This window comes from Thalassophryne amazonica, chromosome 4 (assembly GCF_902500255.1).
Source record: "Thalassophryne amazonica chromosome 4, fThaAma1.1, whole genome shotgun sequence".
Classification (NCBI taxonomy): domain Eukaryota; kingdom Metazoa; phylum Chordata; class Actinopteri; order Batrachoidiformes; family Batrachoididae; genus Thalassophryne; species Thalassophryne amazonica.
The window spans coordinates 134,226,416-134,238,547 of NC_047106.1; the positions used below are offsets into that span (position 1 = coordinate 134,226,416).

Genomic DNA, 12,132 nt, shown 5'->3' on the forward strand with positions numbered 1-12,132 from the left:
GCTCTGGTGCTTTGCCATAACAAACTGAATCCTTCTTCTTAAGAGTCTCGTAAATTTAGTATTTTACAGTAACATTTGTTGCAAATTAACAATTGTAAATTACAAACCTGTTCCTAAACACAGTCTGCAAGTGTTATGACTGTTTAGTTGGCATTCTTAATCACCATTATTTTATTTTTTTTAACTATAGATGGTGACTTCAAACAAAGTGGAGATTCCTGCAGCTCTGTTCCTCAACAGACTGGAGATCCTTCCTCCCACATTGACCCTGCTTCCTGCTCTGCAGCTGTCTCTGGCAGTCCTTCCAGCGCCTTTTACCCCACCAACAACCATGGCCGCTCCATCTCTATATCAGTGGTGCCATGTTCAGATGAGCAGAGACATGACATATCTACTGACGAGATGTCGGATGCATTTGCACCAGACCCAACCTCACCTCCAGCCACACGGCCCTTAAATATGTGCACTGCCAAGTCCTCCAGTACATCACTGTCACCTTCTCGTGAACTGCTGCAGCTACTGCCCAACATCATGACGATACGAAGCAAGAGCCACGAGTCACAAGTGGCCAACCGCATTGAGGATCCCACGGCACATAAGTGAGTTTAATGCTGCGTTTACACATAATGAGGACAAGTCACGAATGCCACGAAGTACACATTCTTGACCGCTGATCACGAATGTGATTATTTGGGGCAGCGGCATCAGGTGTCCTCAGGAACTGCTGCAACCTGTTACCACACGTTACAATTAATGGCACGTGTTGCTGGAGAATTATCAGGAAATAGTGTTCTGCATTGTTGCGCGCTATTGCGCGTAACAGCGCATCGTTAAGTTCTGTCACGTTGTAAAGGAGGTGAATTGTCTCCACACACACACCCATATTCATCCAACCGAATTCAGATCGCTCCAGTTTTTCAGAAGAACTTTGTGACTGCATGCGTAGTTTGGCTCTGTGCCATGGAGTGGCGCAGAGAGGAGGAGGAGGAGACGAACAGAGCCACATGTGTGGCTTCATGCAGTTCGTCTCGCGCATTTTCCCAAACATCAGGCACATGCAGCAGGTGGAACACCTGCAGGAGCCTGCTGAAGAGCACTGAAATTAGACTTTTAGACGACTTGGTGTCAACAATCAAACTGAATGCGGTGCAGCAGGGTTTAATTGTGCGCGCGCTTCTTCCTCCGCTGGACTGGAGGAGGTGCAGAGATGTCTGGCTGCACGTGAGTCTCCTCTCGCTCCTCTGGTTGCTCAGACTCGTTCTCCCGCTCATCGGTTACAACAGCAGGTGCAACACCTGCAGGAGCGTCCTGAGGAGCTTCAACAGGAACTGTGGAACATTTGGAGCTGAGTTTAATTGTGCGCACGTCACAGAAAACTGATTTGTCGTGGCGCGCAGTGAAATGTGACACCGCGTTACAAGTCGTGTCAAAACTTGACAGTTTCCGTGTCACTTTGTAATAACGCGTGACAGTTTGGGCTCCAAGAACCATCACAGGAACCACTGCGAACAGTGTCACGTTCTATTAAGGATCACTACTTATCAAGATGGATCAATACGCTCAGTTGCGACCTCCACGACGTGCGACGAAATGAGGGTGGTGTGTGACATTCATGGAAGATTTTTTGACAGGCAAAAACATGCTCCACGAATATCAAGAATATCACGTACCAACACGCCCTATTAAGATGCATTAAGTCACATTAAGAATGTCAGGAATGTGTCACGAATGACAGAAAAATGAAATTCATAACGCGTCTTGGTTATGTGTAAACGCACCTTAAGCCACGTGCATCACTCACTCATCTCCTACTGTACCACTACCAGTCATATTAGAAAATGTGTTACAATTAAAAGTTAAAGCTGAGCATAAGAAATAACATGGAAACATTTTCACAGTCCTATTTTAGCTCAGACAAGGTTAAGAACCATGCTGATAATACACATTATGTTTTTACCCCTACTTCTTCAGTATTGTGCAGAAACTGAAGAGTTTGCACACAATAACTAAAGAACACTTATCTAATTGAAACCATTCCTTGGTGGTGAATTGAGGGAGACGAGAGGAAGGTTCCATTTGAAAATCAGGTTGTTTCTTATCCAATATGGCCACCATGAGCACATCTTGATTTTTGCTTCCGAGCAATCACAAAAAAAAGGCCTTGTCTGATTAAAACCATTTCTTAGTGGTGTACTGGGGGAGGCTAGAGGAAGGTTCTTTTTGAAAATGGCAGTTGTACATGGTCCTGTATGGCCACTACAGCAACCATCTTGATTTTTGTTACTGTGTAATAACTAAAGAACACCTCATTTGAATGAAACCATTTCTTGGTGGTGTATTGGGGAAGGCTAGCAGATAATCCTTTTGAAAATTGAAGCGAGTTCACTACATGCCACTCATAAAGCGCCAATCTTTCACAACACAAATTCACCTTGTGTAATCTTTAAAGCAGCAGTCAAGGAATCTTAGCCTAAGAGTGATCCAGGAAGTGTCTGAGAGCATCTCTGAGTAAGGAGTGGACAGAAACTTTTATCTTTGTGAGGAGGCGGGGTTGACCCCTGTTACTAGTTATTCGCCCTGTTGAGGTTTCAAATCCAGCAAAATCTCCCAAAATTTCCGAGAGTTTGCTGCTCTGCGAGATGTCATTAACATTGAGAAATGCATTGAGACGCTCTGATCAGGCTGTAATTTAACCGCTGCACACGGACAACAGTATTAACACCGCAACATAAAACTCTTTGTATATTGTGCCTAAAACTCTCGTGAATAATATTATCTGGGTTTTTAGATGTTGCTATTGTTTTTGTTTAACGCAAACATGCGAGAAGCTCAGGTTGCTTCTCCATTATTTTCAGTGGGAATTGCTGTGAGCTACGATCGCTTCCTGTTCATGTCGTTCTGGGAGAAAGTGAAGATTACTCTTTAACACCCTGCTTATTGGCCTTTACAACACTGTTTGTGCTGTTTGTTCCAGAGTAATATATATATATATAAAATGTCTGAAATACGGTTTGCGTTTATGAAGTTCCACGCAGCTTAAATGTAGCAAACACAGAATATTTGGAATATTTATTTTAGCAGGTTTTCAGGGTCTCATGCATGCAGTCTCTTATAAATGTTAAGAAAGGCAGAAAAAAATTGATTTTGGTATTATAATGTTCATTTACAATTGTCATCATGACGTTTCTCCGTGTTATTTTGACTGCAGCAACTCTGGCATGCAAGGGATTATGGGAAATCTCAATAGGGCGAATGGCAATAATTTCCAGACCTCATTATCTGTAAAAAAACAGACACCAACTACACATATGAGCAGGGGTATTTGCTATACTTTGCTCTTGTTGTTATATCATTAGATCAACTGCTGACATTAGCACTGGCATGCTAATGTCACATGCTAATTAGCATATGTACAGTTGGCAGATGAATGCACAATTTTTTTAATGTTGAACAAATGTTTGAAGATTTATGGCTGTTCAGCTTCTTCATTTGTATTTCACGGTGTCTGATTCAGTGATGTTTTTACTTTTTCTCACTCATACTCAGTCATTCAAACATCTGCTGACTCATAATCTCCAGTCATATTCCTTCCAGGCACTCTGTGTTTACTAGGGATGGGTATTGATAAGATTTTATCTATCGATACCATTATTGATTCCGCTTATCGATCTGATTCCTTATCGATTCACTTATTGATAGCTCTTGTGAATTTTCTGTGTACTAAAAGTAGGTTTGACAGGTTTTCTATGTCAACAACATTTTATTGAGTCTTAAAGTAAATAAATGTGAAATTGGTCACTGGATCCTTGATCTCTGGACATAAATAAACTCTACATGGTGGATCCTTGATCTCTGGACAAAATTGAAATAAACAAAATCTGTAGTTTTTGTCAAAAGCATTTCCTTTCAGACATTATTGGCATGAATGTCTTTCCATACATCTGAGCTGAGCTCAGCTGGCTGTGCTGCACGTCAGGATGTAATTCATAAAGAACGCAGGATGTCTCATTTTGGGAGGAAAAAAACATTTTAGTTGATTGTAATTTATTGTCTGTATTACAGCGTTTGGAAAGACGTGTCATTTTATTTAAAGCGCCAATTCCTTTTGAAGTTATTAATTCCGACCGGACTCTGTCTCGGCAGAAAGCGGCGCAACGTTTGGAGCTGTGCCAACTGAACGGAGGACGATTCTCGTTTCTTGACTGCAACAAAACAAGAGTCCCAGTTAGTGACTTTAATCCACACAAAAGTGACTCACGATTGCCATATTTTAATGGCTTTGAGAGGGGTTAAGAAGCGGACTTTCCGCTTCTGAAGAGCAGCGAATCAAAGAACCATGAGCCAGCGGATCGAAGCATTGCTTTGTTGGTACACACTTCAAACTGGAGTTGCGCTGCAGAAATGGTTGATTACAGAGCCGCCACTGGGTCTGTAATCAACGTAGAGAAATGATTATTTTCCTGACAAACACCCTCAAAATCTACGGCCGCTCTGAAGGACCAATAAGGGAATTGTTAGGCAAAAAGACTATTGATGTCGGTGGATCGAATAATTTCTTAACGATACCCGAAAAGAACTGGTTCTTGATACCCAACCCTAGTGTTTACTGACGTTGTTTTCTTCAGCCACAGTTCTGATGGTGGGGGGAACTTATGGAACTAAATCTGTGCCATCAGAGTTTGAATTTGAATTCTTAAGGTTGAATGTTTTTAGCATCAAAATCAGAGTTTGTAGTTGAATTTCTAAGGTTGAATTTGTTTAGCATCAAAATATTCAGCCTCAAAAACTTCAACCTAAAAAAAAAAAAATTCAACCTAAAAAAAATCAACTTCAAAAAATTTCAACCTCAAAAAATGTCAACCTAAACTTTAGGTTGAATTTTTGGGGTTTGAATTTTTTTTAGGTTGGAGTTTTTGCAGCTGAATATTTTGATGCTAAACAAATTAAACCATAGAAATTCAACTTCAAGCTCTGATTTTGATGCTAAAAACAATTCCACCTTAAAAATTCAAATTCAAACTCTGATGGCACAGATGTCCTTCCATAGGAACTGTCCACGTCTTCTGCTCCTCCTCCTCTAACTTTAGCTGTGGTGTGGTTGTTGTTGCAGAATTCACTTTCACACATTTAGATAAATGCAGCAGTTTAAAGCCAGCTGTACACAACATCGTGATGTGATGTGCTTGTGCTGTATCAGTGTAACACAGTGCTGCATCAGTCAGTGAACATATTGCATAAGAAACGCAGAACACGGCGCACACATTGCATGTGCATTACTGTACATGTGTGCCTCTGTCCATGCACTGAAGGAACTGCACAGGCTCCTCTTTGCAGTGTGGTGCACCATTAAATTGCCTTTTTTCCCCCCTTCATCATATGCTGTAGAAATGCGAATATATTGTGAAAAACAAAGTGTTGATGCCTAAAGAGTCAACAGAATGATAGCAGGCTGAGTTCACAATGGGAACAGAATACATTATAAAGGAAAAACCTTGGAGGAAGTGCTGTTAATTAGCTTTAAATTTAGGTTTGATCATTTTTAGACCATTAACATATTTTTGCGGGCATAGTAAATAAAGTTCAGCAGTTAAAAACATTTGTGAAATCTGAAATCAAATGTTTTAGTGCTTGCCTGTTACATGTTTTGTAGCAGACAGACAGCTATGCGAGGTACAGCTCTATCCTCTGCAGGCAGAGGAAAGCTGACTACCAGAGAGAAAGGAAGAGGAAGAAGAAAAAAGATAATTTCGCACTATACAGACTCGCTGGCATATCACAGGCAGACAGTTTTGACTTATGGTTAAAATCTAAACAAACTAATTCTGGACAAGTTATTTAAATTAATGTCACATCTGTTGTTTTATAAAGTGAAAATATCAGCTATATGTTTTATAGTAATGCACTAATTTTGTCAGTATGAAAACCAAGTGCCACACATTCGCTAAAAGCGGCGAATCCACTTAACAAACAATTTTCAGTTTTCAAATTGTCCTTTTTTACAAATAAAAAAATACATACTTACAAATACAGATTTATTTGTAAAACCCACCACATGTTCCAGCAAGTTGTGTGTTATACCAACCAACCAACCACTTGTGTCAGGAAACTGATTTACCCATAATGCACTGCGGCATGTGTATCTAAATGCTAAAACCTTCAAAATTACTGCATTACTTTAAAGCTAAAACATATACCTGATATTTTCACTTTATAAAATGACAGACGTGACGTTAATTTAAATAACTTGTCCAGAATTAGTTTGTTTAAAATTTTAGCCATAAGTCAAAACTGTCTGCCTGCGCATGACTTGGGTGATATGCCGGTGAGTCTGTATGGTGTGAAGAGAAGTTGTCTTTATTTTCCCCTCCCTCTTCCTTTTACTCTTCTCTCTCCTTTCTCTCTGGTCAAGAGGTCTCTTACACTCAGAGAAAGCTGATCTGACACAGAAGCGCTGGCTCGTTGTTGTCAACAGCTGCTAGTGTACTGAAGTCAATACTGGAAGTTATCGGTTTAGCTTTTATCTGTAACTTCTGCTCATTTTTTTTAGGGGTTTATCAGTTTAGCTTTATAAAATTTAACTTTTCAGTTAGCAGATTAACTGCCTTATCTGGTTTTATTCTTTGAAACATCAACAGTGAACATATGTTTCTTGAGATTAAAGGAGAATGCACTTGAAACTTCTTTTTACAAGTTTTTGTTTGTGTGTGTGGGGGGGGCACAGCACAAAGCATTTATGTTTAGGGCACCCAAATAGTTAGCAGCGGCCTTGTGTTTCTTAATCTTCACAGGGCCCATAAGAGGAAAAAGGTGTTGGCCAGTGTTCAGGTTAATGGCTGTGGAAACAGCCCAGACATCTCAAACATGCGATCACCGCTGCCGTCTGCACGGACACCCGGCTCCTCCCCGGCCACTCCTACCCTCATGGACAGTGAGTGTCATCAGTTATCAGATGCCAGAGTGTGTGTGTGTGTGTGTGTCAGGTTTTCTCTTATTCTAAGGCTTTGTTGATTTTATTTCTGCATTCTCTCCCTCTTTGTGCAAATTTTTCATGTCCTGTACCAGATCTGGCCGTGCAGAGGAGTTCACCACAGACACTGAGGAGGGATATTGGCTTAGCTGTAACACACAGGTGGGTTACTGTCACAGTTTGGCACCTTCTGTTGGACTTCTTATGTAGATTAAGGGGTAATTGCTTGGGACGTGTTCTGGAAATTTGTGTCATGGTTGGATATTTTGGTTGATATGAGTGCGGTCCTGCAGGCTCCAGACAGTGAACATCAAAAGGAAACAAAGTACCAATGTACTACCAATAACATTTCAGTAACACTACCTCTAACCTTAATGACATGAAATTTGGAGTCCCACAGGACTCCATCTTAGGCCCCCTGCTTTTCTCCCTTTACATAGCACCCCTTGAGCACATATTTCAGCGTTGTGGGATTACCTTCCACTGCTGTGCTGATGATATTCAGTTATACATGCAAATAACTGCTGGTAATCTCATCCACATAAAGTCCTTAGAAGGTTGCCTTTCTCTGCGTTCTCAGGGTGCAGGACTACTTTGTGTCCCTAGGGTGAATTAAAAGTATACGGGTCACAGAGCTTTCTCTTATCTTGCCTCTCCTTGCATCAATTAAACAGTCAGATTCTGTAGACTTTCAAGTCCAGACTTAAGACGCATTTTCCCTTTCGTATGGCTAGCATACTGGCATATGCTACTATTGCTTTTTACCCTTTTAAATTAATTTTATTAGGAAATGGAGCGGGCTGCATCCTCAGCTTTAAAGTCTGGGTCTTTTAGTGAAGCTTAGGGCTAGTGGCCGGTGATCACCTTAGTATTTCGTCAGTTTTTCTTGTTGCTTAATGCTGACAAATTAAACTGTATTTGTTGTCTTTCTGATGCCTGATTCTGTTTGTTTTTTTTATCTCTCTGTTTGAGGTGCAGCTCCATCCAAAGGTGGGAGTGGTGTCTTCTTCTGCAACCCTCCCGCCCTGTGCACCGGCAAAATTTCCTTTTATATTCGTTTTTTAAATTGTTTTGTAAATTGTGTCGGTAGCATGGCCCAAGCAGAGGGTCACGCCTTTGAGTGTGGTCTGCTTGAGGTTTCTTCCTCGAATCATCAGAGGGAGTTTTTCCATACCACTGTTGCTTGTGTTCTTGCTCTGGGGGTTGGTAAGGTTAGACCTTACTTGTGTGAAGCACCTTGAGGCAACTTTGTTTTGATTTGGCACTATATAAATGAAATTAAATGAAAAAAATGTGGTTTGGATGCTCACATCAGCACATCCTTCTCCACGGAACAACTACTGGCCAGAGGAGTGATTGTTATAAATCATTCTGCCTGCTAAAGAAGGTCACGTGGTGTCTTTAAAAACTGGTCAGAAAACTTTAGCCAAGAGTGTACAATAGTTGGTGAAATGATGCCAAATGCAGTACCAGTCCAAACTTTGGACTGGCACTGCATTTGAAAAGTTCTGTTTCTTTAAATGAAATGCTGGTGTATGCCACACCCCCTGTGGAGAGAGTGTGTCTTTCGCTCTCTCACAGACAAAACAGGAGTTCAGATATGGGCCCAGTCCCAATATCCCCCTAGGCCCTGACCCCTGAACCCTCACAGACTAAAATGACATACTAAAGTGAGTGAGTTAAAGAGGCTACAAGGGTTCAAAATGGTATAAATAGGAACAGGGCACATCAAATGAGCTCAACACTGTTGTTTACTATTATCCACTGAAATTTTTTAAGCCATATTGATTTACCCATTTTAAATGCAGATAAGATTTTCATCCATTTGGATGATGCAGTTTTAACATAAACTTATGGCCCGGTCATAGCGGCATACGACGATTCCTGAACGAAGGAAAAAATTCATAAATCATCGAGAAAAGATGGATGAATGAGCTTTTGACTTTTCCCATCACCAAATAGCCTGTGAATCAAGAGCAAAAAATGAACGAAAGAGGAGCAAAATTAAACTAATGTTGATCTCGACGCTGTAAACGAAATGCGCCTGGAGCCAGTGCTGGAGCAGTGTGTGTCTGCATCCTGCTCTGCGTTCCAGGACTCTGCACTGGGACGGAGCTCTGTAGCGCCTGAGTCCTGGAGAAGCTGCAAAGAGAAGCGCATGATCCAATCCACTGTGGAGATCTGTGCACACGTTGGTAGATCCACCTGCTCTGGTTGATCGTCTAGAACAAAAGAGGGATCTTCTCCTTTATCATCAAAATCCTCACTGTCTGGTTCAGACTGATGATGCGCTGCACACTCTATCTTGCTCCAATTAAAAAAAAAACTGAAGCACTTGCTCAACATTTATAAGATGCCTCATTTTTACAAAACAGAAACCACCAAAAAAAACACCACTACACTAACCACACATGCTAAATACTCCACCAAAATAATACACACTCCAAACACGCCAAATATTTCTCACATACCAAATCTCTAATCGCTGCCTATGCCCCCGAAATGCGCGTGTACTCAGCATTTTTCACATGTCGTTGCGTTCGTCAATTTGCTTCCAGCTGCGTATGTTTGCTTTTAATGTATGCAAATTTGAGATCCTTAAAATAAATGAATACTGTACTTGAAACTGTTGGAAATTTCACTTTATGAAATTTAGATCACATAAATTTAGAAAGGATTTTCAGAAGTTAAAGCCGTGTTCACACCGGGCACGACGCGAGCGACAGCAGCGACAGGCTGCCATGTAATCCCTATGGAAGGACGCGTTGTGGCACCAAGCCACGCAGCGCGATGGACGCGAATGAAGCGATGCGAGTTGAAAAATCTGAACTTTTTCGTCTTGTCACGCCGCGATAACCAATCAGGGACTGGATATGTAGTGACGTGGAGATGTCTGGAGTTTGACTGAGTTGGATGTGAACATGTCCTGTCTCTGGTAGCCAGCCTGTCAGCAGGAATTATGCCCCTTTTGTCCTTTATTTCACAATTATGACAGAGTTTGGGGGAAGAGTGAGCAGCAGCCCCACAGCAGCTGGAGTGGAGGTTTTTTTTTTTAATTGTTTACATGTGCGCGTGTGAATGGGACAGGAGGTCCTCAAACTGGGTCCTGCAGAGGCGGAAGGACCACTGAAAGCGGCCGTCATCCAGATGCAGCTCCTGCAGCAAATAATGATACTCTCCGAATTGGGAACATCTCATAACGCTTGTCAGCTTTCCACAACAACTCGCTCCGTGTGATCAAGGTCCAACATGTTAACTTGACTGACAACTGGAGTCGGCGAGCGGAATGGAAGCTCCTCCTATTTGTTGACGCACTGGGGCGAATTTTCGTAGCAAAAGCAGAGCAACACACCGGGCGATGGTGGCGCATCCATTGCCACGCAACCGATGTGAATTTGTGGCGTTTGGTCGCGCCCGGTGTGAACGTGGCATAAGAGTGAGGATTTCCTCCCTTGGTGATGTACATGGTGCATCTCACATCACATTTTTAGATGAAAATGGAACATTTGTAATTTGATTTGTTTGATGAAGTTAGAATTTTACAGTATTTTCCTCTGACATTAAGTTGATTTCCTCGTACTGCCCTGACTAAACCTTTACTTTTATTTTGTCCACTGTCCTTTGTAGGTTTTCAACCAAGTCGTGGCTCTCCCAGACTTGTCAAGTGTGTTGCAAGAGCATGATGTTTGGTGTCAAGTGCAAACACTGCAAGTAAGAACTGTAACAACCCTTCCTCTCTTTCAGTACTCCTAAGGTATAATTACTGTATGTAATATGTATCTCTTCACAGGTTAAAGTGCCACAATAAATGTACCAGAGATGCCCCCTCATGTCGGATATCATTTCTCACAAGTAAGCAACACACTTAGTTTGTTCCAAGTAGGATCTATGTTTAACATTTTCAGTTTTACTTTCCACCTTAAATTACTCTTCTGAACCTGTTAGAACCAAACAACATACTGCTTTATAACATTTGTTGTAAAGGCTTCGTGATATAACAATATATGTGACATGGTTCTTCTCATGGACCCCAGTGCCAAAGTATCCAAAGTTTGCCTCAGGTCCTCTGAAGGGGAAAACCAGAATCATAATCCTGAGATCAAATAACAGCTGCAGTTTCTGTTTGGATCTGATAGTTTTTTAAATCAGGGATCACAACATTTTTCAGATCAGAAAAAAGACACTGCTTTGCTTTCCATTTTAAAAATAACCTAATGAGCAGTGAAAACAAGGATGTTTTACCTGGGGTGCTGAATAAAAACGAGGTGTACTTCATTGCTATGTTAAATTGCAATATGAACACTATCAGTGAATAAAAATATCCTTTGTCATAATCATGAAAAGTTAAAAAAGCAAAAAACAAACAAACAAAAGGATCAAAGTTGGTCTAAGTTTATATCTTCAAATACATTTTCAAAAAGATGATGTCTATGCTGTCTGGTGAGAGGGTAACAGTAATTTATTCATGCATTAGTCCTACACACTGATCCAATTACATTCAACTCAGTGGTCCTACCAAGCTGATCCGATCTGCACATGTGCGTAGGTTTGTGCATGTGTAGATGAGATGGTTTTGCATCTGTAATAATTAGTACTAAGTTGTCTTTATATTTCTTAACAAAACAGACTTTTGTTGTAAACTGTATAAGCATAGAACACTCAGTTATTCCAGTTAGCTGTCAAATGTTTTGGACCAGAGATAAAACGTGACCCATTAAAAATACGTATCCTTCTGAAATTATATTAAATTATGAAATTATTTTGATATAGGCTATATTTTATTCTATAGTCTATTACTGGTCCCATGGTTACTGAGATAGGGTATGTTTAAGCTAACTGGATCTCGCTAACTATTTCCAACGTTACGGTGTGTCCAGAAAGTATTAACAGCGTTTCACTTTTCTTAAATTTTGTAATGTTATAGCCTTATTCCAAAGTGGACTAATTTTTTTTCCCTCTACTCACAACATCCCACAATGACAACATGGAAAAAGGTTTTTTTAAATTTTTGCAAATTTATTAAAATTAAAAAAAACTAAGAAATTGCATGTACGTATGTAATCACACCCTTTGCTCAATATTTTGTTGATGCACTTTTGGCAGCAATTACAGCCTCAAGTCTTCTTTTATTGCAAGGAAGATAAATGTGAATTTAATGTAGTTCT

General features: G+C 40.6%; 1 protein-coding gene across 5 annotated transcripts in view; it reads left to right on the plus strand.

Moving 5' to 3' along the window:
- LOC117508788 (kinase suppressor of Ras 1-like) overlaps positions 1 to 12,132 on the plus strand; it is a 230,879-nt gene that overhangs the window by 157,745 nt on the left and 61,002 nt on the right. For all 5 annotated transcript variants that reach the window (XR_004560194.1, XM_034168619.1, XM_034168617.1 and 2 more), the window contains exons 3-7: positions 191 to 599; positions 6,789 to 6,928; positions 7,063 to 7,129; positions 10,595 to 10,678; positions 10,758 to 10,819. Coding sequence is in view for 4 of the 5 variants with exons in the window: in XM_034168619.1 (XP_034024510.1) it covers positions 191 to 599; positions 6,789 to 6,928; positions 7,063 to 7,129; positions 10,595 to 10,678; positions 10,758 to 10,819 (762 nt within the window). In the remaining variant the exon portion in view is untranslated. The remainder of the gene's footprint in view (positions 1 to 190; positions 600 to 6,788; positions 6,929 to 7,062; positions 7,130 to 10,594; positions 10,679 to 10,757; positions 10,820 to 12,132) is intronic.